This window comes from Acomys minous (assembly GCF_964271855.1).
Source record: "Acomys minous genome assembly, chromosome: 1".
Lineage (NCBI taxonomy): Eukaryota > Metazoa > Chordata > Mammalia > Rodentia > Muridae > Acomys > Acomys minous.
In genome coordinates, this window is record NC_140483.1 from 32,715,489 (window position 1) to 32,740,950 (window position 25,462).

The 25,462-nt window shown below is 41.5% G+C and overlaps 1 protein-coding gene across 7 annotated transcripts in view; it reads left to right on the forward strand.

The window, feature by feature from the left end:
* RABGAP1L (RAB GTPase activating protein 1 like) overlaps nucleotides 1-25,462 on the forward strand; it is a 573,647-nt gene that overhangs the window by 534,188 nt on the left and 13,997 nt on the right. For 4 of the 7 annotated variants that reach the window (XM_084782439.1, XM_084782441.1, XM_084782443.1 and 1 more), the window contains 3 exons: nucleotides 6,881-6,973; nucleotides 15,721-15,831; nucleotides 24,354-24,458. In XM_084782439.1, the coding sequence (XP_084638565.1) occupies nucleotides 6,881-6,973; nucleotides 15,721-15,831; nucleotides 24,354-24,458 (309 nt within the window). Of the gene's footprint in view, nucleotides 1-6,880; nucleotides 6,974-7,210; nucleotides 9,229-11,368; nucleotides 12,158-15,720; nucleotides 15,832-24,353; nucleotides 24,459-25,462 lie in introns of those variants that run through there. The other 3 variants (XM_084782440.1, XM_084782445.1, XM_084782444.1) reach the window with 2 other exon arrangements.

Below are 25,462 nucleotides of genomic sequence, written 5' to 3' on the forward strand. Positions count from 1 at the left end.
TCTGCCCACTTCTGGCTGTCTACCAACAGCGTAGCCTAATGCACGCTGCCTCTCTTCATTCTTCTCATTTGTAAATTCTGAATAACTTGCCTCAGTATCTGTAAGAGGCTTAAGTCCTGGCATTTCTAAGTTTTCACTCTAAAGCCGTTAGGAAAAAATTTGACCTGAAATAATTCCATACACTTTTAAGGCCAGTTCCTGCTGATCAAAAACAATAGAGCAGTGGTGGTGGTTTAGCATTTAAAGACACTTGGTGGAAGGAGGGAGAAAGCCAATTCCATGTACACTGTGGCACACATATGCATGCACACACACAATAAATTGTAATATAATTTATACCACAATGCATGTGAAATATTATCAATATTCAGAATAGATAATTAAGCAAAAAGACAAAATAAGGTGATAACTGATATATTTCATTAGTAAGGTCAAAACTGTTACAGCAAGGTCATTTGGAATTAATATAAAACAATTTAAGACAGTCAAACTATTTGACTACCCCTAACCCTGAGAAATATACTCTTTTATGTGGTGTGTATGTGAATACCCACACCCATGCAGATGCATATGGAGATCACAGGTTAACTTTAGGGGTCTCATCTGCCCCTCTCCACTTTATTTTCTGGGATAGTAGTGTCCCTCACTGTATCTGGAGTTCACCGATTGGCTAGACAGGCTGTCTTGGCAAGTCCTCGGGATCCTCCTGTCTCCACCTCCCAGTTTCTGTGATGCTTGCCACCATACTTGCCTTTTATCTCTTTGTTATTCTTTTCAAGTAAGTGTTGATCATACAGGCTCAAGTCCCATGCTTATGCAACAAGCCCTTTACCCTTGGGGTCCGCCCAACCCCAAGAAATACATTCTTAAAGTGATAAGAGAGAGAATGTGGAAAATGAAGGAAGTTGAAATGTTCCACATTTTGAAGCATTTTGAGTGTTGACTACCAGAAATAGAAAATTCCGTACCTGATTTCTTAGGGAGGTCTCAGTCAAAACACAAGTATGGGGTTTATGCAGAGGGAGTTAAGTGTGTAAGAGCACTGGCTGTAAAAACAGGAGGGCCTGAGTTAGATCTTAGCACCCACTTAAAAGCTGGGCATGGTTGTACACCCACACGTAACCTAGCACCCTGGAGAGTAGAGACAGGAGGATGCTCTGGCCTTTTGTCCACCCACCTAACTCCAGGTTCAGTCAAAGACACTGTCTCAAAGGAATACGGCTGAGAGTGATGAAACAAGACACTCAACAACTTCCTTTGGCTTTTATGGGTCTGTGCACAAGTGCTCCCACTCCCCTCACATGCTCACAGTTACAACTCTACACATGTGCTAAACTGGTTAAGTCACCCTCTAGTTAGTATATTAGGTGTGTATGGAACATAAGTGATTCAGTGGTTGGACCTCATCTCCAAGCTACTTCATTACACATTTGCAAATAGTCCCGATTTCAAAATCCAAAGCGTTCTCAAGTCTGCATGTGTCCTGTAAGGGACACTCCAGCTGTGTTCTCTTGCTGTCTTCCTCTCCAGTATCTCCACGTGACTGATGTGGAGAAATGTAAGGCAACTGGCTAATGACTGCTTTCTCCTCGCCTGTTACTGGAGGTCACTGTTGAACACTCTCTCGCCGTTTCCCTACTTCTCCCCTCTGCCTTTGACTTATAGACTCTGTTGCTTATCATTTCCTGATTACAACAGAATATAACTTACTCTCATTAGTACGTGGCAGGTGAAGGCATTAGTACCAGCAGTGGAGTTAATAAAGGTTCTTTGGTGATTTTGTTTTGTTTTTTTTTTCCTTTATTAATTTATTCTTGTTACATCTCAATGGTTATCCCATCCCTTGTATCCTCCCATTCTTCCCTCCCTCCCATTTTCCCCTTATTCTCCTCCCCTATGACTGTTCCTGAGGGGGATTACCTCCCCCTGTATATGCTCATAGGTGATTTTGAATTGATACTCACAGGTATTACCATCCGGGAAATGAATAAAAGGCCTCATTTGATTTATTGCAGTGTCCTTCAAATGCTGTTCATCATATCTTTTACAGAAGTGGTTCTCAACATGTGGGTTGCAACCTGTGCAGGGGTCACATGTCAGATATCCTGCATATCAGATATTTATTTCATAATTCATAACTAGCAAAATTACAGTTAGTCAGTAGCAATGAGAATACTTTTATGGTTGGGGTCATCACAACATGAGGAATTTAAAGGGTTGCAGTGTTAGGAACTGAGAACCACGGTTTTAGAGAGTGTAGAAGACATGAAAGTACTTGTGGATACTTCTCAGTTCCTTAGCAAGGCTTGGATCCAACTTCAATAATACCACAGTCAGTGTGAGTTTGCGCTTCAGCTGCAGCCATGTGGCCTTTAACTGTCACTTACTGTGTCCAGTTCAGTATTATGGCATTTGTAACATGGGGTATTACCATTTATAGTTTATTTTATAGTGGCATTCTTATAGCCAGTGACATGAAGAGAAGGGGATGGTTTTCTTTTTTCAGTTTTTAAGTTAGCATCTATAGGAATGGATTTAATTCTGGCATATTCATACAAATATGTCATTCTTGCTATTAGAAAACATATAAAGACTTTCGACTGACTTCTGTTTGTAAACATTTCATGAAGTTATTCTTATGTAAACAGTAATAACAATTATTATTTATACTATATAATTTTTGTTCCCTCTTTAAACCATGATACATCACTATAAGTTAAGCAGTTAAAAGGACATGTGTATTATGGAGATTTAAAACATGGGTCTCACTGAACCAAGATGAAGCTGCTGTCAGGACTGTGTTCCTTTGTGGAGATCCATTTCCTTGCTTTTTCTAGCATGTAAAGGTGGCTCACATTCCTTTATTGAGGGAAGTCGGCTTCCCAAAGCAGCAGCAGCAAAAGCAGCAGTGGCAATGATTGGCCTTTTGGCAATAGTCACATCTTCTCAGTGAAGTCAGAAAATTTCTCTTTTAATGACCTGTGTAATTTCACAGGGCCAACCCAATAAGCTAAAATATTTCCATCTTGGAGTCCTTAGGCTTAGTCACATTTGAAAATTCATTTTGCACTGTACTATAAAACAACATATTCACTGGTTCGGGGATTAGCATACAGGCAGTTTTGAGTGGCCATTTTTCTACTTCAACTTCTGTTTCAAAATTGATTTTATGTGTGTGTGTGTGTGTGTGTGTGTTTTACAATTGTTTTAAGAATAAAATCAGTAAATAAAATGTGTGTGAATGTGGCCAAAAAAAAAAAAAAGGTGACATTAGCATCAGTAACACTGTGGAGCATCTCACCTGTGAAATGGCCTACTGTCCCTATGCTGGAGTCCAGAGCAGGCCAGAGGGATTGTCTGGCTGCAGTCAGCTCCATCCAGAACTTTGCCATGTTTGTTCGGCTTCTTCATGCCAAAGAAAAGGTTGATGAGTAGGCAGGCAGTCTCCAAAGGTCCCTCCAGCTCTCTGTAGCTAATTCTGTGTACATGGGTATTTACTGCATGAGTCTCCATGTCAGGCCCAAGTACTATGTACCATGTCTGTAACCAGAGCACTGGTTCTGTTTAAAGATGCTGCCTCCCTGAGTGTAGCTGTTGTCTGTCATGTCAGCCCTTAGCTGCTATAGCCCTGCCAGGGCTGGAACCCAGTCCAGTTTTATTTTCCTATTTGTTTGTTTAGCTAAAATTCTTAAAATATAGCCTGGAAAATTAAATTTGAGGCCTTGATAGGCAAAGCAGTCCACTTCAGAGCTGTATCTCCTGCCATTTTTAGAGTGACATTTTGAAATAATGAGTTCTTGTTATCAGTTGTACTCATTTCCTGAATTCAGCTGAATAGGAAGTTCTATAAAGGTAGAGGGTGTTCCGTTGGTGAGATAACACACACTGCACACTATTCAGCACTAAAAAGGACCACAAGCTAATTCTTAACACATTCTTCAAATGCAAACCTTCGTTACTTTGATTTGACTTAAGGGGATAAACACCTGTGCTTGAGAAAATAGATTCTTTCAATTTTAATAATATTTAGTTGGCCTTTTGTACTTTTAATGAAAACTATATGCTGAAGAGGTTATCTTTATTCCTTTCTTCAGTAAGAAAAATTGCAAATTTCTGTATTCCATTCCCTAAAATAACATATAGTTAGTATTTATCCCTGAACTGTAATGTCAGAATGCAAAGACTCCATTTTCTCAATTACCTCATACAGGCCTACAGTCTCACATCAGCCCTGCTGACTCCCCCCATCCATTCCCCCTGTTGCATTGTGCCAATTACAGGTAGATGTTTGGTATCACCCCACAGCACAAGATAAATAAGCCTGGAAGGTTTCCTAGCAACACATTGCTCTGGGAACTTGTTCTGTTTCCCTGAAGAAAATTAAGCCAAATATGTTAGCGTCTCAGCCAGATGGGAAAAGATTTACTTACTGAGGGTGTTTAGTGCATTTAAAATACACATATTTGAAAGTGTTAAATGCCTTCACATAGACAGTAAGCTTGAGTTTTACATGTGAAAAAACCTTACTTAACAGTTTAAAGATTTTTAAAAGGAATGAGCTTGCTATGAGTTATTGATTAATGGATGCACTGTAGAACTATATATAAAATGCACTCCCATGGGACTTATGCTCAGCCTAGTCCCCAGTGCTATAGCAGTCCACTGCAAAAACACTAAAAGTCTACTCCTTTCACAATACCCTTAGTACCCACCTCCCCATCCAATGTTAACTGCTTACAACCTGTATTTTTTCCCAGTTTCCCTTAGCTCAGGCCAGTCTCAGCACCAGTGATTTGCTACCTGATCTTGAGAATCTGTTTTCAATTTTCAATTTTAATGCATAGAAAACTGAAAAAGCAGGAGGACATCATCAAAACCAAGAAAAAAAATGTTTTTCTAGCACAGAATCTCGTGTCTTTCTCTTGTTTAACTAGTGATCCGTGAGGTCACTCAGTTGGCAGGTGGCACTTTCCTCCTGCTCCATCTAGCTGGTCACAGTGTGCTAGGGCAAGTCTTTGGAGTAATCAGGGACCAGTGGTTCTCATGGCAAGATCCAACAGTGGCTTTGCAGCTCAGTCAAACCCTGGAGAATGTCCTCACTTCTTGATTGAATGGAAGGTAGTTCCCCAAGAGCCAGGTGAAAAGTCTCATAATGTGGTTATTGGATGGTTTGTTTTGTGTATCGGGCTTGGACCATGTTTGTAATAATTCCCAGTTGTGCTCAAAAGCACATCACTGCGGGACATCACATTGCTCTTAGTCGTGAGTACCAGGGTAATCAGAGTAAAAGAACAATGCCTGGCCTCTGTGTGTTTAGCAAACCTTCTGGCCAGATCACAGGGAACTGACCTTATCCTTACCCCAGAAAATCTATTTTCTTGCGAATCATTTCTGTTCTCTTTGGCTCTTCTATTTTCTAAATGTTGTATAGTGAGCTAACAGGAAGCAACTTGTGGAGGCTTAGCATGAACTAGACCTTGTAAATAAGAAGACAACAACATAGCATCCTTAAGTCTTTAAAACAACACCAAATAAAGCTTTTCTTCAGTCTCATTCTTTAGGACCTAGAAGTAAGGGAATTTTGATGTTTGAAAGAATTATATACGGCATGGGTACAGGCCACTGGTGGGTCATTTCCTACCACATGTAAGGCCCTGGGTTTGATCCTAGCACCACTAAAAAGAAAAAAGAAATTATTAATTTTTATTATTTTATTATTATTACTTTTTATTAGACAATGATGAAAATGAACTCAATTTATCACATAGAACAGAATAGATTCTTGTACATTAAGGACAGACCAAACTGTCCTTAAACTCAGAGTCTGCCTTTGCCTCCTGAGTGTGCCACCACACCCAGTTTAACAGCTGCCTTTTGAGGATGATATAATTTTAGCAGGAAATAGATGACTTGTTTCACTTTTATTGTTTTATTTGGCATAATTACCTTACACATCTTCAGGCTTCAGTGTTTTGCTTTATGATATTGTTACTCAATTTTTTATTTTTACAAAATTTTTCATTTTTCAATAAGATAAATTATACATAGCAATAGATTAAATTAATAATGTCAAATGTATTCACAAAATATTGTGACATCAGCAGTGTAGTAGAACAGGGACAAACTATAACTATTTTTCTAACATTAGAACAGAGCCACACACGCTTGCTTTGTTTTTGTTTTTGTTTTTTTGCTTTTTGTTTTGTTTTATTTTTTGAGACAAGGTTTCTCTGTGTAGCCTTGGCTGTCCTAGACGTGCATAGTAGACCAGGCTGGCCTCAAACTCACAGCGATTCTCCTGCCTCTGCCTCCCAAGTGCTGGGATTAAAGGCATGTGCCACCATGCCCGGCCACACATGCTTGCTTATTTACTGACTATGGCACCTTTTGTCACAGCAGTGTTGAATGTTTGTAACCTCAGATGCAGTTTACAAAGCCTGTAATGTGTACTAGCCTAGCCTTCATAGGAAAAGCCTACTAGGTTCTATTCTAGACTCTATCTGGTTTTTACCACTAGTCTTGAGTTGGAAATGCTGCTTTAAAATATAAGAAACATAATTGGGGTTTTTTGTTTTGGTTTGGTTTGGTTTTGGTTTTCTTTGGTTTTGGGGTTTTTTTTTTTGTCTTGTTTTGTTTTGGTTTGTTTGTTTGGTTGGTTTGGTTTGATTTCATTTGGTTTTTCAAGACAAGATTTCTTTGTATAACAATCCTGATTATCTTGGAACTCACTTTGTAGACCAGGCAGAGATCCACCTGCCTCTGCCTTCCAAGTGCTGGGATTACAGGCGTGCGCCACCATTGCTCGGCTAAGAAACATAATTGGAAGATACTTTAAAAGTGTGTGTGTCTTATCTAACATGTTCTTCCCCCAACACTGCAGGTTCCAACCAAAAAGCTGAAGAAATATGAGAAAGAATACCAGGCAATGCGAGAGAATCAGCTGCAGCAGGAGGACCCGATGGACAGATACAAGGTATGGGGCATGTGGTACTCACGAGGGCAACAGTCACCTCATCCCGACTCAGCTGGTATGGGGCATGTGGTACTCACCAGGGCGACAGTCTCTGCTCATCCCGACTCAGCTGCCGTGCTGCGTTCAGGTCTCTCTGCTCCACCCTGAGCTGTCCAGACAGGGGCAAGCTGACTGTGCGTGTGTCTTCATTTTCAACTGACTTCCAAGTATTCAACTATAACATTTCTTTTCTTTCAGTTTGTATATTTTTAGGTAACTCCAGCTGTTGAATTTATACTGGGAGTCTTCATGAGAAGCTGAAAGAAAGGGAAAAAGAAAGAAAGTGGCTTTCTGCTTTCAGAAATGAGGAAAATAAAGCAGGAAATGGCAAAAAGTAATGTCTTAGCGGTGCATGATCACGTCCACAGAGACTGTTAGATGTGACTGTTCCAAGACTGACTCAAGGTTATTGCAAACTTGTCCCTTTCTGTAGCAGATGTTAAAAATTACATACTCAGAAGGAAAAATAAAAAACCACAAAGATGTATCAAGCACAGTAATGTGTTTGTTGCAAAAGTTTCATTTTCACAAACAAATCATAGGTAACAATGATGTTTATATGTAGTTGCATAATCAAAATTATTTCATTTATATCTTTATTAGTTGGGGTATTAAAAAAATTGTCTCATCACAAAGATAAATCTTTTCCGTGGTAACTGGAAGCACTGAGCATAGCAAGCAGTGTTGGGAAATGGTGACTTGACTTTATGTTTTCTCCTCTGAAGTATTGTTGTCTCCTTTCAACTGTTTTAACTCTTGAGATTCATACAGATAGGTCAGAGACCCTTCTTGCTGCATCAATATCCAACGGGTGCCAAATACCCTTCCAAGAAAAGTATTATTATGGCAGCATTCTTTTTTGTTTGTTTGTTTTGTTTTGTTTTGTTTTTCAAGACAGGGTTTCTCTGTGTAGTCTTGACTATCCTGGACTCACTCTGTAGACCAGGTTGGTCTCGAACTCACAGCAATCCGTCTGGCAGCATTCTTAATAGCACCACCCTCACTGGGATGGCTTTTACTTCCATAAGCAGAGTTGCATCTGTGGTTGGGAAGGTGTGTGTTGGCAGCAGTCACACTGTGCATCTTGATTTTATTGCTAAACAGAACAACAGTGTACGCTCACAACAGAGCATGGTGGACAGGACCTATGGGTTTCCTAGTCAAACAGACTGGAGCTAAGTTCCTGGCTCTCTGGAAGAGGCAACAGGATTTGGAATCATAGATGAGGATTTTGGTCCCTATGTTACTGGTCAGTATTTTGAGCCATCATGGAATCTTTCCTTGTCTGTAAAACACACAGGCACATATGATTTTGTGGTGGATTAGTATGAGATTAAAGGCTGTCATATGTTAAGTCCTCCGAACATAACTGGTATTTGCCTGGTGTCTTCCTCAGTTACTCTCTACCTCATTTTTTAAAGGGTTTCTCTGGGTAGCCTGACTGTCCTTGACTCGCTTTGTAGACCAGGCTGGCTTCAAACTCACAGAGATCTTCCTGCTCTGCCTCCCCAAGTGCTGGGATTACAGGTGTGCACCACCGAGCCTGGCTTCTACCTCATTTTTTTAAAGATCAGATCTCTCATAGAACTCGCATAATTAGGCAATGAGCTCCCACACAGCTATACTGTTGCTGTATGTTTGTTTGCTCTTAATGTAGGTGCTGGAGACCTAAACTCAGGTCTTAGTGTTTGCATGGCAAGCAGTTTACCAGCTGAGCCATTTCCCCCACCATACTGTATTTCCTGTGAGACAGTGTCTCCTACATCCTAGGCTGGGCTTGAACTCACTGTGTAGCTGAAAATTATTATGTCTGACTTCTGAAGCTCTCGCCTGTACTTCCTGAGTGCTAAGACCGCAGCTGTAAACGACCATGCCCAGGTTGTGTGATGCTGCAGACTGAACCAAGAACCCAGGGCTTCTGCATGCTAGGCAAGCACTCTACCAACAGAGCCACATCCCCCAGGGTTCCCAGCATTTCTTCTGTGAGCCCCAAGTACTTGTGTCAAAATACAGTACTTATATAAAAGTCATACTTGTACATAAAAGACCTTTTGTCAATTTTTGAGCTAATTAATGACTTTTGATCAATATAAATTGTGCATTCACTTTTTAGTGTTGCTCACTAATTTCCAGCTAGAACATGTGGAGTTCCTACACACACACACACACACACACACACACACACACACACACACACACAGAGAGAGAGAGAGAGAGAGAGAGAGAGAGAGAGAGAGAGAGAGAGATATTAGCATAAACATACACAATGCCTACACTGCCTAATCCAGCATCAATTTTGTTTTGAGATACAGGGGACCCTCAAACAACTGCTTGCAGCCTTTAGTGGGGTCTTTCTGTTTAACTACATAAGATTCCAAAAGAGAGAAAGACTTTCTGGAGAGTGAATAAAAAATATTGTTTCTAAACCTCTTCTGTCTTCCTCCTTAGGCTGGTCAAATGTATGTGACATTGTTTTGTTTATCTGACCTTTCGGTTTGTAAATTTGACTGAGTTCAAATGGGGTCAAATGTGAGCTACGAATATGGCTAATGATGTCCTGGGAAAATATATATTAAAATAGAACATTTTAAATATTAGTGATCAAACCCACTAAAGCGTATAAGAAGATTAGAGATCAATGTTCTTTATACACTGAGGACTTGGATTGCTTTCAGTGTGGGGAAAGAACTTGAGTAAGACAGTGGAAGCTTCTAGAGGACTGCAGTCGTCGTCTACCTTTAGAGGAAGATACTCTCTTTTTCCTGTTAAATTAAGAGCTGTTGATACCAATATGGGTCAGGCCTTTAAAAACACTAATATTAATTAAATTCAGTGAGTTTCCCAAAGCAGAGTAAAAGTTGCCTGTCCTGCAGGGGAAGATACTGAGAAGAATGTGGAATGCTTAAGCTGTCTTAGGTTTGGCACACATAGTACCATAAATAAATAGCTTACAGCTTAAATATATAGCCATGTTCAATATAGTTAAGTATAGAACATTTAGCTGCGTTCATGAGCTTAGTTAGGCACAGTAAGTTTTTTTAAGTCAAAATGGAAATCAAGCATGTAGGTCAGTGGTGAAGGGCTTGCCTCACATGTGGAAGACCCTGGATTTGATCCCCAGCACCAACAAACCAATCCTAGACAATATATAACTCAAACAGAAATGATTTTTCTCATGACTTCTGTACATCATTCTTCTGAATCACAAACACTGTTGCCTATTGTTGTAGCTGCTGAAGGATGTAGCTAAGGAGAAGCAGATGGCATCTGATGGTGTTGGCCCTGGCTCAGTTACACTTCACACATGATGCTCTAAATGTGATGAGCACCAGATAATGTTTTAGTATGTTTTCCTTGATCTCCACCATCTTCCAATGTTTTTCTTATATTTTTAGAGATGTTTTTATTTCTGTTCTTGTTGAGAAAACTATATGATAATAATATTTCTATATTATCTGTAAGTATTTACTTTTCATTTGTTATTTTAATTTTGGAGACAAGGTCTCACACTGATTCACACTGACCTGGGAACTCACTCTGAAGTCCAGTTTATCAGTGCACTAGAATAGAAAGCCACAGTGCCTTGTGGGACAAATCCAGATGACTGGCTTCTGCATACCCATGGCTGCTTTACACAGTGACTGCCATTTCAGTGTAGAAATGTGGCTGAGATGCTGAGATGTTTATTCTCCTTTGCTGAAATATCACCCAAGGTTGCTGGGGGTTTGTTTGGTTTGGTTTGTTTTGGTTTTTCGAGACAGAAGTTTCTCTGTGTAGCCTAGGCTGTCCTTGAACTCGGTTTGTAGACCAGGCTAAATTCAGACTCACAGAAATCTGCCTGCCTCTGCCTCCCAAGTGCTGGGATTAAAGGTGTACACCACCAATCACCCAGCTGTTTGTTTGTTTTTAATAATAAAGAAATGCAGTGTGGTTTGCTACCTGTAGTTACTTCTGACAAAATTTTGTTTTTAGTTTGACACTTTAAATGTCTAAATTTCCATAAGAAAGATGAGTTGAATGTGATGAGACAAGGAAGAAAGCATTATGTTACAATACCCAGAGGTTTCTCTCAAAGTTTCTAGGTGAAATAGATATGTAAGAGTTCATCTGTAGCTATTTATGTCTGTAGATCAAAACACTGTCTTCTGAAAAATCTGAGTGTGATAATCAACTCTTTTAAAAGAAGGGTCCGGCAGAAACACTTGCAAAAGCCGATGGTTTTGTTGCTGGGTTTGTAAGAGAAACATTTTTTCCTGACCCCTAAATTATTATTATATATATATATATTTGGGCAGGGGGCTGGGTTTTTGTTTTTCCAGACATGGTTTCTCTGTGTAACTTGGCTGTCCTGGACTCATTTTGTAGACCAGGCTAGCCTCAAACTCAGAGTAATCCACCTGCCTCTGCCTCCCAAGGGCTGGGATTAAAGGCACGCACCACCACCGCCCTGCCCTTAAATATTTTTAAAAGCATATGCCAAGAATTCCTCATAGCAGCAGACAACACAGCCAGAATTTTGTGTGAGGTTTATGGAGCCACTTCCTTCTGCATCACTTTTTCCCTGAAAGCTGAGTTCATTTTCTTTTCCTTGCCAGTTAGCATTTCTCTGGTTTTTCCTCACCATCCCTTAGATGGCCTCACCAAAATTTTAGTCCCCAGAAATAAACAGAACCAGACATAGTTTTCCATTTGCTTTCCCCTGCTTAGCAATTTCAGAAATAAACTGTTCTTCAAGGCTTCCAATCTTGTCCTATGAGGAAGTTCCTCCCACCCAGTATTAACACAAAATCGACAAGTCACCTGTAGTTGCTAATATTTCCACACACTGCATTTTCATGTTCATAAGTCATGCAAAGTGCAAATAGCAGTGTGGAAAGGGAGGAGTTCTCAAGCCAGCGCCTTCCTGAGTTGAGACTTGCCCACTGGCTGCCTCAAGTATACTTTTCCACTGAATGCCATCGCAGAGAGAACTTCACCACATGACATTCCGAACAAACAGCAGTTTTAAGGAGTGTCTGTTCTGTCACTACCATTTCCTAAGTGTATTAGTAGGTGTGCAATTTCACTGGATATTCCTTTTTTTTTTTTCCAATTGTCTTTGTACCTATGGTTGAAAACGGTAGTTGGTCTATGACCTCTGTGGAGGTAAGTTGGTTTTGTTTTTTTTTTTCCATCTGTGTATGTCTGTGTTAGTGTCTGTCTCTGAAGAATGTGGTATCATCCTCCTAATAGTTACTAACCAAACTTCCCCAGCTATGTAAATCCTGTGCAAGAAGGGAGGGAGAGACTGAGGAAAGTTGTATGGTTTTGTTCAAAATGCACCAGCTGTGGGACAGAGCACATCTCAGAAGTGGGAGTGGGAGTTACATAACTTGTGCCTCCTGTAATCTTCTCTGAAAGGAAAGAGGAGCCGTCTGCCTGGTTTGGTTCCAGGCTCTGAGATATCGGCACATCTGCCTTCACTAACATCCACCCCACTGTGTGGGTCTCTGCACTGGCTGAAGTTATGCAGGTGACTCCCTTGGGCAGGATCTTGGTTTAAAATAAACCAAGCCTCTCAAACCCAACTTTGTCCCCCAGTGTAATGTGAAGGAAAACTTTTTTTTTTTAAAGTGGTCAGTTCTGAAAATAGTTTTGGCTCCGCAGGCAAGACTGAAAAAGTCACCTATGCACTGTAAGATGCTTTAATCCTTGGGTACGTTCATCACAGGGGATCTGGGTGTCAGCAGCAGACTCTCAAGGTTGCACTTAGTTGCCCAGAGAGACAGCTCATTGCCCAGGGTTGCCCGCTGGAGGATGATACTGCATTTTTGGCCCCCGTAGCTTGCTTTTCCCTGTCAGTGAGTGCAGAGCAGGCATCTGACACTTCCCACTGCTTGCTTCCGCAGACACCAAACTGGAGCTGCTTGCTAAAGCAAAAGCCAGTAGGCATGCCTCACGGGCCAGGCTGCTTTTTAAGGACTCTCAGATACTTCCTTCCTTCACAGAATTCCCCTTCTTCTTACCCCTTTCTGTCTGTGTCTGTGATGAAGGGTTCAAGTTTCATGAGTAATGAGAAATTTCCATGTAGAACTTCAGCTGTGCTTGCTCACAGCTTGCTTCTGTAATACAGAATCCACCAGGCCTGGACTTCTAGTCTAACTGCTACCTGGTACTACTTTTAAATTCTCACGAAAGTAACTTTCCCATGGACATCATATGACTACCTGTGGGTTAACTCAGTTCTACACACAATAATAGCAACCTGAAAAACTGGTAGCATTTAATATGACGTAAATAATAGTTGAGGAAGCATTTGTATCTGTGCACTCTGTGAGCACAGTCTCAATAAAAGCAGGGCGTGTAACTTAGGAGCAGGTGGCCTCTTGAAGGGTTTTATCAAGAAATGAGAAAAATCTCATCCCCACCCAAGCAGTCTGCCTTGTGAAATATGTGGTGTTGAAATCGTGCTGGGTTACTGTTGTTTCCTGGCAAGAAGGCCATTTATTGAAGAGGTTTCTTCTGAAATGTGTTTTTTAAAAATCTAAGCTTTCTGCAAGTACATGAGTTGTTTCTCCAGAGAAGTAATAGATGTCTCAGAACTACGTTTTCTCCAGCCTCTGGTAGATATTGGGTTCTGTCAGCTAAGGTTCAGCCTCAGAAGTCTTTGTTTCTACATATCATCCATGTACTTGAGTGGGAGTGTAGCCCTGTGGGAACACAGACTTTTACCACATACAAGTAGCCCTACTGATCCAGAGAACACTGTCTTTTCAGGAACACACGAGGCAAAGAAGAATTTCTCAGGTGTTAGGTTGTGTCTTGGTCACTAGAAAAGATCCAGTGTGGCTTTGTGTAGAGATGTAGAAAATGGCCTTGTTTACCAGACTTCAATTTTCCCCTTCTTCACTTTTTAGTGTTTTATCTCTTCTAGTAGAATTGAAATTCTGAATTGAAAGGGTTTAACCAAAGTTTTAAAAATCCTGTTGTGATTGTATTATATTCATTGTGGGACACCTGGGAACATTTCAAAAAGAAAAAGAAAGCCAAAACTAACCCACTGCCTACAGCTAATACCTGTTGCTCATATTATTATAAAAATAGGATTTTCTAGCTATTTTTAGAGATTTTTCTCTAATCTGTATTAATATGTGAAATTCTATCACAAATTTTCTTAAAAGAAGTATTTGAGTAATTTGGAATTTCATCTTTTGTTTCTTAGTAGATCTGTTTTGTAAGAAGTTTTTTATATATCGCAACTGTCTCAGTCCATTTTTTTTCCAAAAAGACATAATTAGCCAGGTGTGGTAGCACATGCTTTTAATCCCAGCCTTCAGGAAGCAGAGGCAGGTGGATCTCTGAGAATTCAAGGCCAGCCTGGTCTACAAAGCGAGTCAAGGACAGCCAAGGCTACACAGAGAAACACTGTCTTTAATAAAAAAAAAAAAAAAAAAAAAAGCATCAAAAAAGACATAGTCAAAGTAGTGCAGGCCTGCCTTTTAGCTTCTCTGCTGAGCTTCCCTGCTTGTCGGTCCTTGGACTCCATGACCGACTCTGGCCTTTCTCTTACGTCTGTTTTACAGACTTTCTTCAGAAACAGAGATGGCACTGGGTTATTGGAGATTGCTTAGTCTGTGAAACAAACTCCACCTCCAGTGTGCACCGACACACCACATTCCAGAATACACATTTGTCTTGTGTTTCTCGGTGCTTTGTCTGGCCTTACCACCCTTTAGAAAACACTGTCAGGAGTGTAACTCTAAAACCAAAACGAGCTCGCTACGCTGAAGCTCTCTCTCCCCGTCAGTCCCCCTTTGACTCTCCTGCAGCAAACAGTAGCAAAGAAAGCATTTTTGATATCGTGCAATATAAAACACTAAGTGCCACTCTGAAAACAGACATGTGTACTCGGTTCATGGCTAGTAAAGAGATACCGTGAGCCTTAAGAGTCGTCAGGTGATTCACTCATCGCATGTTTTAAACTTGTCTTGAGAGTTCAAAAAGGGAAAAATCAGCTCAATATTGTATTTTACCCAGATTCTTTTAATCTGAAGTTTGAAGGAAACAGAATAAACATTTAGAAAATACATTTCAGGACCCATTGTTCCCAGTAACACAAAAACAGATATTCACAGGCATAAATATATCTTTAAAAAAGAATAAAACGATCAGCTGGTAGCAGAATCACAAGCCCACATGTCTTCTTTCTTTTTTCTTTTTGAACCCATATATCTTGAGTTTAGGTTTAATGCTTTTAAACAGGCTCAGTTAATTTGGTCCCTCATCTTGGAGGAGAAGTAGTTTGGGGGGGGGGGGGCTAATGTCCAGCATCATCCCTGCTGTGTCTTGTAGACTATTTCTCTAAAGGTCAAACTGTGCATGTTTCAAACAAGAATTGTTCATGTCTATGTTCTAGGTCTGTGTGAAAACCTCCCATAACTGGGAGCACGTTTGGAAACCCTGCTGTTTGTGGTGCCTCCTAGCTAGCGAGGTTCTGTTGGGAGGGTTAGGGGATGTTTGTTAAGCTGCACTGGGAGAGAACCGCATCTGCACCGCTGGCTAAACTCACTGTTGTTTCCCAGACAGCAACCTGCCTGCTGTGCCACTGCGCCTTCTCTTTTACACCTTTGAGAGTTCACTCTGTTGCTGCTGCTTGTTTTGCCCTGCCACTTTCTACTCCCACGTGCAGGCACTAATCATACTTCTGGCTCTTACTCTTTTTTCTTCAGAGGGAGAACCGGAGGTTACAGGAGGCCAGCATGAGGTTGGAACAAGAGAATGACGACCTTGCCCACGAACTAGTGACAAGCAAAATTGCTCTGCGGAATGACCTGGATCAGGTAAGTTTGCCCTTCACATATAGAAATGATACACAGCAGCTTCATCGAGGGTGAGGACAAACGTGCTTTCAAGTGTTGCCTGCAATGTTCTTGCTCTGTTTTGGTTTTGTTTTGTTTTATTTTGTTTTTTGAGACACAGCAATTCTGGCTGGCCTGGACTCACTATGTAGACTAGGCTGGCCTAGAAGTTACAGAGTTCCACCTGCCTCTACCACCCAAATGCTGGAGTTAAAAAGGCCACCCCCACCCCGACCCCCGACCCTGCCTGTGGCTTCTCAGTTCTTGACATGAGTGAGCTGCTGGATAGATGTGGGGGAAGTGGGCGGGGGGGGGGGGCAGACGGGCTTGTGCTAATTACAGAGAGTGGAAGCGCAAGTCTTAGAGAAAGGTTTGGATTGCTTCCAAACAACTTGTGTGACATTCTCTTTTAAATCCTATAAACAACTCTTTCCTTTGCCAGTACTTTTCCTAAACCCAGAGCTGCCAATATGATTACCTAAAAATATTAGTCAGCAAGAGCATGCTAATGCCACCCTGACGTTTGGAGGCACCTTCCCGTTACAGTGATAGTTCTCATCTGGGACGTGTAGAGTTGTACGTAAGGAGCACGCATTAAGGGTAAGGCCAGGCGTGGCAGTATACATCTTTAATCCTAGTAATCAAGAGCCGGAGGCCGGAGGATTGGGAGTTCAGCTTCTATGCTAGCCTAAGCTACATGAGAGCCTCGCTAATGAAGACAAACAAGGAAGAAAAGCAGAAGGCACTGTGGAAGAAGAGCTGGGCTGTTGAGCTGACAGGTGTCCTGGTGTGGAAGGCAGACTGCCTTCCTGTGGGTCTTCCTAACTCCACCCTGGGCAGCCCTTTATCAGTCTGTATTTATAAGGAGTGTCTACCTCGTGGGATGATGTAGGAGTTCAGAACGCCCTTCAGTCTGTGCTGGCTAGTTTGATGTCAGCCTGACACAAGCCAGAGGCACTTAGGAAGAGGGCACCCCCCCCCCCATTAAGAAAATGCCTGCCACAGACTGACTGTACTCCATTTTCTTGATAGACGTGGGAGGGCACAACTCACTGTGGGTGGGACCACCCCTGGGCTGGTGGTGCTGAGGTGTACAAGAAAGCAGGTTTAGCAAGTCCATACGCAGCAGGCCTCCCCATGGCCTCTGCATCAGCTCCTGCCTCCAGGTCCATGCCCTGTTTGAGTTCCTGCCCTGACGTTCCTCAGTGATGGATGGTTACCTGAAAGTGTAAGCTGAAATGAACCCTTTCTGCCCTCAGCTGCAGTTGGTCACTGCCTTTTATCACAGGAGTGGTTACCTAACTAAGACGTGTAGTGTGTATGCACTACCTGGTAGCTGTCTCCAGGAAACCTCTTTGATTGTTTGGCTTCCCTTGTTCCTCACAATAACACTGACTGTCTCTGAACTTCCTCTTTTCTCTTGCAAGCATTTTCTGAGATGCTGGCTAAGATAGAAGCAGTCCTGTACAGTTTTACATTTCTACTGTGTTCTGCATTCTAAAGTAAAAATATTCATAGTAGACCAAGATCAGGAAAACTGAGAATGAGTCTGAAAGAGGAAATCATTATTGCCTGTGTGGTGACTGGATATTTACAGGATTTAAGTACAAAATCACTAATAATGTCATCTGCTTAAAATTAAAGGATGGCTTAAAGTAGTCTCTGCCATGACTTTTTTTTTTCCTCCAATTTCAACAGCTAATTTGGAAACTCAAAGTTTTACATTTTTCTTAAGTGTTTTGGTAAGATGTGTGTTTTGTATTTGAGGAGGCCAAGGAAGGGCATTGGATCCCCTGCAGCTATGTTAGACACTGTTGTAAGCTGCCATGTGGGTATTGGGAACCAAACTCGGGTCCTCTGCAAAAGCAACATGTGCTCCTAATACAGATCTCTGCAGACCAACTGTAAAGTTTTTTAAATGGGAGGTAAGATCTAAATATCAAGTAAAATAATAGGGCAGGACAGAGCTGTGGGAATCAGCATTAAATCTGATTTTTTTTTGCTGCCCAGTGCTAGAGATTGAATCCAAGGACTCAGGTATGCTAGGCAAGCACCAAGCCCTGAATTGTCTTTTGAAATAAAAACAAATAGAAAATCAAATCAGTCTGCTTGGAGCACAGAGAATAGAAAGTAGAAAGAAGCCCATTGAGTCCCTTTAACTACAAGTTCTATTCACTCCGGTCCAGCTGGAAGTTGATAGAAGTCATAAGAGAAGCATGTGGCTAAGAGCCAGAGCACTTCAGCCGGGGAAAGCAGGGTACATGGGAAGGTCTCAAATCCATACTCACTTTCCAGGTGAATTTACTCACCTCTGATCCTACCATTTTGAGTCATTTATTCTTTATTAATTTTTTAAAGATAATTAAGTGAAAAAATGGAAGGTCTGTGCTCAGTGGGGATATAGTAAAATGAGCTAAAAAGAAATGAAAGTTATTTGGTCATTTGTATTAAGCCTATATAACATTTAAGCAAATAGATTTTTAATGATTATTCTCCATACGCTAAGTAAACACTGTGTGTAGCAATTTATAAGTATTACCTCCTTTAATCTTACTGATAATCCCATGAAACAAATACTCTTTTAATGTCTACAGTAGTAGGGCCATTCATTTGAACCCTCTTGAGATTTCACCATGCCTAATCACGCAGTATTCAAGTGAAAGCCACCATATTTTGCCCAGCAGTCTCTCTGCAGCGAAGGTAACCAGACATCTGTGCAATATGAGTATCTGTTTCTGAAACAAAGATTACAAGCTTAGCAATAACAAAAATGTACCAACCAGCTAACTAACAAATGTCTAGTGAGCTCTTTCCTCCATGTCTCAGTCTGCTAGAGACTCTTTCGTGAGCTTCGTTTGGCATGGCCATGGATCTCTGGGTTTTTTCTCCAATGTCTTATACTTGTACAGTGTCTGTCACTGCTTTTTCACCTAGATAAGACTGAAGGCTGGATGCAGATCAATCTAGTCCTCAGTACAAGAAGAACTGCCCCTTCAGGGGCACCATGTGCCACCAATTGCCTCTAAAAGGGGCTCAGTTTGACTCTCAGGCCATTAACTCAAATCCCTCGTTCACCAGCATCAGCCGTCTGGAAAGCTGCCTTTGCTGGTTCTCCTACAGGCTTTTGTGGGGAGGTCACTTTCCCAATTCTCCAGTCTCTTTGTGGGTGTTTTATTTTATTTTATCTTTGTAATAAATTTTGGTACAAAGTAAGTGCACTATTTTTCCATCAAGAGCAGACAACTTTTTTTTTTTAACTGTTAGTTAGTTAGTTTGTCTGTTTGTTTGAGACAGAATTTCTTCTCTGTATAGCCTCTGCCTCCCAGAGTGCTGGAATTGCAGGCATGCCCCACCATGCTTGGCTTGACTTGTTTTTGTTTTTTTCTAAAGGTATTTGTTTTAAACCTTTATTTTATGTGCATTGATGTTTTGTCTGCATGTAAGTCTATGTGAGAATGTAAGATCTTAGAGTTACAGACAGTTGTGAGCTGCCATGTGGGTGCTGGGATTTGAACCTGAGTCCTCCAGAAGAGCAGTCAGTGCCCTTAATCACTAAGCCATTATCTCTCCAGGCCTGAACAGACTTTTTTTTTTTTTTTTTGTCTTTTGAGGCAGGGCTTCTCTGTGTAGCCTTGACTGTTGTGGACTTACTTTTTAGACCAGGCTGGCCTTGAACTCACAGTGATCCATTTGCCTCTGCCTCCTAAGTGCTGGGATTAAAGGCATGTGCCACCACACACCTGAACAAAAACGTTTTTAAATTTTTTATCTTATTTTATTTTTCAAGACAGAGTTTCTCTGTGGAGCCCTGGCTATCGTAAGAGTTGCTTTGTAGATGAGGCTTGCTTTGAAATCAGAGATCTACCTGCCTCTGCCTCCAAAGTTCTGGGAATAAAGGCATGCGCCACCATGACCAGCTTTGTTGGGCTTTTTAGCTGCTCACTTTTTCATTCTGGGCCTCAGGTATTTTTAAAGTGTTCTCACTCACTGGACCCACTAGGGTGTGGTGTCAGGTTTTGTCTTTGTCTGGAAACACTGCACACACCTTTAATGTTCTGGAATGGTTATTTCTGCTTGGTGCTAATTCAACTTTTGAGGCAATGGATTATCATAGCTCTCATTTCAAAAATGGAAAAACTGATACACTCCAACTTGCAAAGTTATTCTTTAAAAATAGTCAATTTATTTAAAAATAAACATGAAAGTTTGTTTACTATAATCTACCCATAGGAAATAAAATGTAGAAATGAGGTTATGTCCAGCAGTAGAGGAGAGTGATAGTGCTTCTGTAAAATAAGTGTTTGGAATAATTTTTAAAAAAATAATGTGGGTAGAATATATGCATTGCATATAAGAGCATACCATGTTATAAACAAAGAGATATTGCTTCAAAAGTCATCTCTCCTGCAAGAGAATCCCTTTTGTGGAATGGTTTGAAATGAGTGCTGTGATGAGCCTTCTGAAGAGAAGAGACACCATAAGTGTCTCCGCATACTGTGGGTGTTGCGTCAGTTCCTTTAGAAAGGGCTCTAGAGGCGGGGAGATGACTCATTAGGAATAGTGTTTGCTGTGCACACATGAGAACCTGTGTTCAGATTCCCAGCACATGCGTAGAACACGTGCATCGTAGTGTGCGCCTGAACCTAGCCCTGGGGGAAGGAGACAGGCAGACCAGTGGAGTTTGCTGTGCATTCATCCTAGTTAAGTTAATGAGCTCTGAGGAAGAAACAAGGCATTAACTTGTGCTTCCCATACATATCCAGATGTACATACACACACACACATGCAGTACAGCATACCTTTGCTATCTCCATGGTTCCCTCTGGTGTTTAAAAAGGTGATATCCTAGAACCTTTGCTTTATAGCTAATTATATAGAGTAAAGAAGAAAGACTGCTCTCTCCTAACTTCTGATTTTGCAGTCTCTGCCTCTGCAGGAGGTTTTTTTCTTATCATGCAGCCTTTTGGCCTGCTGGTCTTCAAGGAAGTGCATCAGCCTGGGAGTTTAAAAAACTGGCTTTGCCTGTTCCTCCTGTTTGCCCAGGGCCTTTGCTTTCAATAGATCAGAATCCAGTCTTTTAATCAAAATAGTAAACAGTAACAAACATGAAAGTGGGTTGTATGAGAGGCCATATGTAAAGTAAATAAATGCTGACTAGGTACATTTTCAAAATCAGTAATTTCTTGTCCTTGTTGCTGTAGTGCTGGTAGGGCATCCTGAATGCCCTGGACAGCAAAGGCACTTCAGCTTTCCTCTTGGGCAGAGGTCTCTTCTGAAGACTCACTCCTAGACTCCTTACTAAATAAAGACGCCTCACAGATCAGAAACAATCGAAGAAACATCTTCATTTCAGTGCTTCTGGGCCCTTTCTGCTCTCCCCTGCTTTCAAGGGACAAAGAATTAGTGCTTTCCCACAGAGGGTATGTTTGAGTTCCTTCTGACCACAGGCCAGAAGCTATAGGTCTTGAGAGGTACATTGTTTTGTTTTGTTCTAAACTGTACAATTGGCTGAGTGAGTTCTATCAGGAACCATTATGTTAAGCTCCTCATGCCTGTTACCTCAGCCTGCGATCAGGCTACTGGTAGACTTGTGGTTAAGTGGGCCGTGTAGTCCCTGTTTATGTCACAGAAGCCATCAACTGTGATCTGAACCTCAAATATCGATAATCATCAGGACTAAAGATATGATAGGGTTCTACTCAGGTTATCAAATTATGATAAAGGTTTTAGAATATCGGTTCAAAGGTGGAATTTGAGTAAATCTGCCTAATATTATGCTTGTTAAACATTGTAGATAATGTCTGCTTGAACAAGGTATAAAACTGTTAGCTGTACAAAAATCTGGAAACCTATTTTTACAGGGGAATCAGGTTCAAGACCTGGCCCTGGCCCTATTTTGATGAGTAGGAAAATGACTTCTACTTCACTGTGGGACATAGAGGAGACTCTTGGAGTAAAGTCTCCTAGAAGACTGTGGGACTCTTCACCTGCAGGGCACACAGCACTTTGTTAATAGCATATATTAACACTCTGTTGATAACTTATGTAAGACCACCTACCATGGCCTCACAGTCACTCTTCAGTAGCGAGCATGTACATAAAAATGACAGGGTCTTCTGCATAAAGGTTCAGGTGTTTCTAAAAATATTTCACAAGGAAGAGCTTGTTTCTTATAGTTCCAAAACTAGAAAATGGCTGGATATGCTACAAGGTTCAAGAAGCTTCCCATTGACGTCTACGTAGCATTGTTTCATAGAATAGTGTTCAGGTTGTCAAAAAGCTAAGTTAATCGCTCTTGAAGACATCCAGCTTTTAAAACATGTAATACTGAGTTTATACTGTGCATATTGCAAAGTGAAATTTGCTGGGTTGTGGCAAAAAGAAGAAGCTGTTGCCATATTTTTTATTGACAGAACTCAGTATTCTCAGGTAGAGCTGGACTCAGGGGGAGGCAGATTTGGTTTGTTTTTAAGAACTTGGGTGTAGTTGGTTTTTTCTGATACACCATGATGTGACCACCCGGAGACTTTGAGGAGGGTCTCCTGCTTGGTGAATCACCTCAGTCATCTGGATAGCAACTCTTAGAATTTAGGTTTAAGCTCTATAATCTCTGAAATTCCCACAATTCATGAATACTTAACTACCAGTTTTTGCAAATTGCGTTTTTGGGTCTACCTCTAATTTTAGTATGTCCATCTGCTCCTCTGATGTTTTCCCCTGACATTTAAATCTTATTTATATTTATGGATTAGTTTATGTTGCTTATGGGGATGTGCATGCTTCACAGCATGTATATGGAGGTCAAAGGACTACTTGTGGGAGTGAGTTCTTGCCGTTTGCCATGTGGGTTCCAGGAATAGAACTCTGTTGTCAGGTTTGGTGGCCAGTGCCCTCACCCAGGAAGCCAATCACTGCTCCCCTCCATCTTAAGTTTAATGCGTCAGAATAAATTTTAGAGTCTTTAAGAGATGTGGGGTGGGATGGGGTGGGGCAAATGCTGTTGGTGGTGGTGGTAGTGGTGTGTGTGTGTGTGTATGTGTGTGAGATGTAGCCATCTTGGCCTCAAATTCACTGTACAGTCAAGGGTAATCTTGAGCTTCTGGCCCCCCTGCTTTCTCCTGCTGAGTGGTGGGATTGCTGGCATGCTCTCCCAACTCCCATTTATGTGGTGATAGCACTGAGGGCATTATAGATAAGGCATGCTGTCTGCTGAGCCCCCACCCCTGCCACCCTGAGTCTTTAAGATGCCAAAGGAACTTTTTCACTGTAAATGCCCAGTAGTTCTGAATGCTCTGGAGACAGTTTTGGCCACCAGAACATAGTGAGACAGGAGCTGGAGGACAGTCAGACCTGAGAAGCTGGGTTGCAGTTCTCGGCCAGGTTCCAGCAGACTACAGGCCCAGCAATTTAGACACGTGGAAAAGATGTCGAAACACAAACAGAAGCCACTTGGCTACTGTGCCAGATTACTTGGACAGTGTTTGGCTACTGTCATCTAAGACAGTTTCTTCAAATAGCTGCCTCTCCTCTGCCTCAGGCTGTTCTCTGCTAAGCTCCTCCCATGGCCTTCTACCACCCCCTGTGCAAGCAGTCTGCTGCCCTAGAGCCTATATCCCCAGGGTGGCTGTGACGCAGGGACACAGTGAAAAGCAAAAAAGACACGATTTCTCCTGGTGTTTAAAGCAAGCTAGCAAGACCTGTAAGTCCCACACACAGCTTACCACAGCACTGTGGAGTATAACAGGAGGGACAGAACAGCAGAGGCAGTTAGATGGGAGTGAATAAGGCTGCCTTGTTCACTGTGATGTGTGGGTGTGGCTAGCTCGGAGCAGACAAGGCTAGCTATACTAAATAGATCTAGGAGAATTCTGGTTATTTTTGGTTCTAAATCCAAGTTAACAAGAAAGTACTGTCTTTGAGCTCCTTCTGGATTTCTGGTACAAACTTCATAGCCCCTCAATAGGTTCTTTGTCTTAATTTCTTCTTCCTTTACTCACACATCGATATGAGTGATATTGTGGGCCAGTTTACCCCATCTGGTCTTCCAATTTTCCGACCTAAATATTGTCCATAGATCAGTCTGTTTGTCCTCGCTGAGCCCTCCCCATGTGCTTCTAAAACTGAAGCTTCTTTTAGAGGAAGGCTCTCCCTCCTCATCAGGTCCATCTATTCCGATCATGTGTTCTTGGACATGTGAAAAGGTGCCACACGTGTTTAGAGAGAACAGACTTCAAGATCACTCAATTCTGAATCTACGCCACACTTGTCATGTTAGGTACTGAACCCCAGATTTGTCTCTCCAACTCTCGGTGATATTGACTATAAAGCATTGCTCTGAAATGATTAGGAATAATGTGAAGCAAATGGCAGCATAAAATTGGCTGGGGGAAAAACCACCCCCGAGGTCAGCTGGATGAGAACAGCCGGAGGTAGCCATCTGTGAGACTGGAGAAAGCGTTCTGCCTCCTTCTTTACGGCTGTCTGTCATGCTTACTGACTTGCAGGCAGAAGACAAGGCTGATGTGCTGAACAAGGAGCTCCTCCTGACCAAGCAGAGGTTGGTGGAAACTGAGGAAGAGAAGAGGAAGCAAGAGGAGGAGACTGCCCAGGTGAAAGGCCCAGCAGGCTTTTGTGTATAGATACATTGACAAGAATTTGGTTAATACTTATACAAATTTAAAATTTTATTTTCCCCCAAATCAAGGGGGATATTAAGAAGTCATTTTGCCTTTGAACATCTTTTAGGAGTTTTCCTTCATTGAGATGTCTAGCAGGAATGTTGAGATTTTTCTAGATTTAGTGACTTTGAATTATGGTCCTAGAGCATTGATGAATCTGGAAATGTTGTCATTATCCAAGATCATTAGCTCTTCTGAAGTAGTTATGAACACTGCCTGACTCTGAGGGCGTTGACCTCCACCAGTAGCTTCTGCAGTGCTGAAGAGGATGTTATGGAATTATTCATGGCCAACATCTCCTGCTTAGAACATAACTGACTTCCACAGGGAGAAGCTTTCTAAAACCATGAGTGACTTTCTTTCTGAGGAAAACTCAGAAATGCTAAATATAAACTGAATTTATTCTCAAGAATTTCAAAGGCCTTCATCTAAGCAGCCAGAGAAAAGTTACATAAGGAGAGGTGTGTCATTAGCACCTTCAAGGTGCTAGATTACATTCCGGTTTGGCCAACAACTTGGCAAAATCCTAGTATCTGAGCTTTTTCATTCTTAATCTTCCTCTGACCTAGACTTATATAGCTGCTGGTAAAAAAAGGGAAAAAGAAAAAGAAAATTTGGCTGTAAGTATAATATTTATAATGTAGCATTTCACTGATGAACAACTTTCCCTGTGCTGTGTCACTTTTCTCCTTCTGTGTGCCTCTAGTTCTTCTCAAGAGCTCTTACCTTACATCCCTTTCTGACCCCAAAGCCTCTTGTCTGCAATAGCAGTGGCCATGGGGGCTGTAGACAGGAAGACCTAAGTACAGCATAGCTTTAAGAGTAGCACACTTAGAACACAGTATTGCCCTGGTGTTTTGTTGTAGCCTCACAATAAAGACCGCTTCTGAACTGGCACTTACTTAGCAATATGTTTATCAAGTACTCGGAAAGCA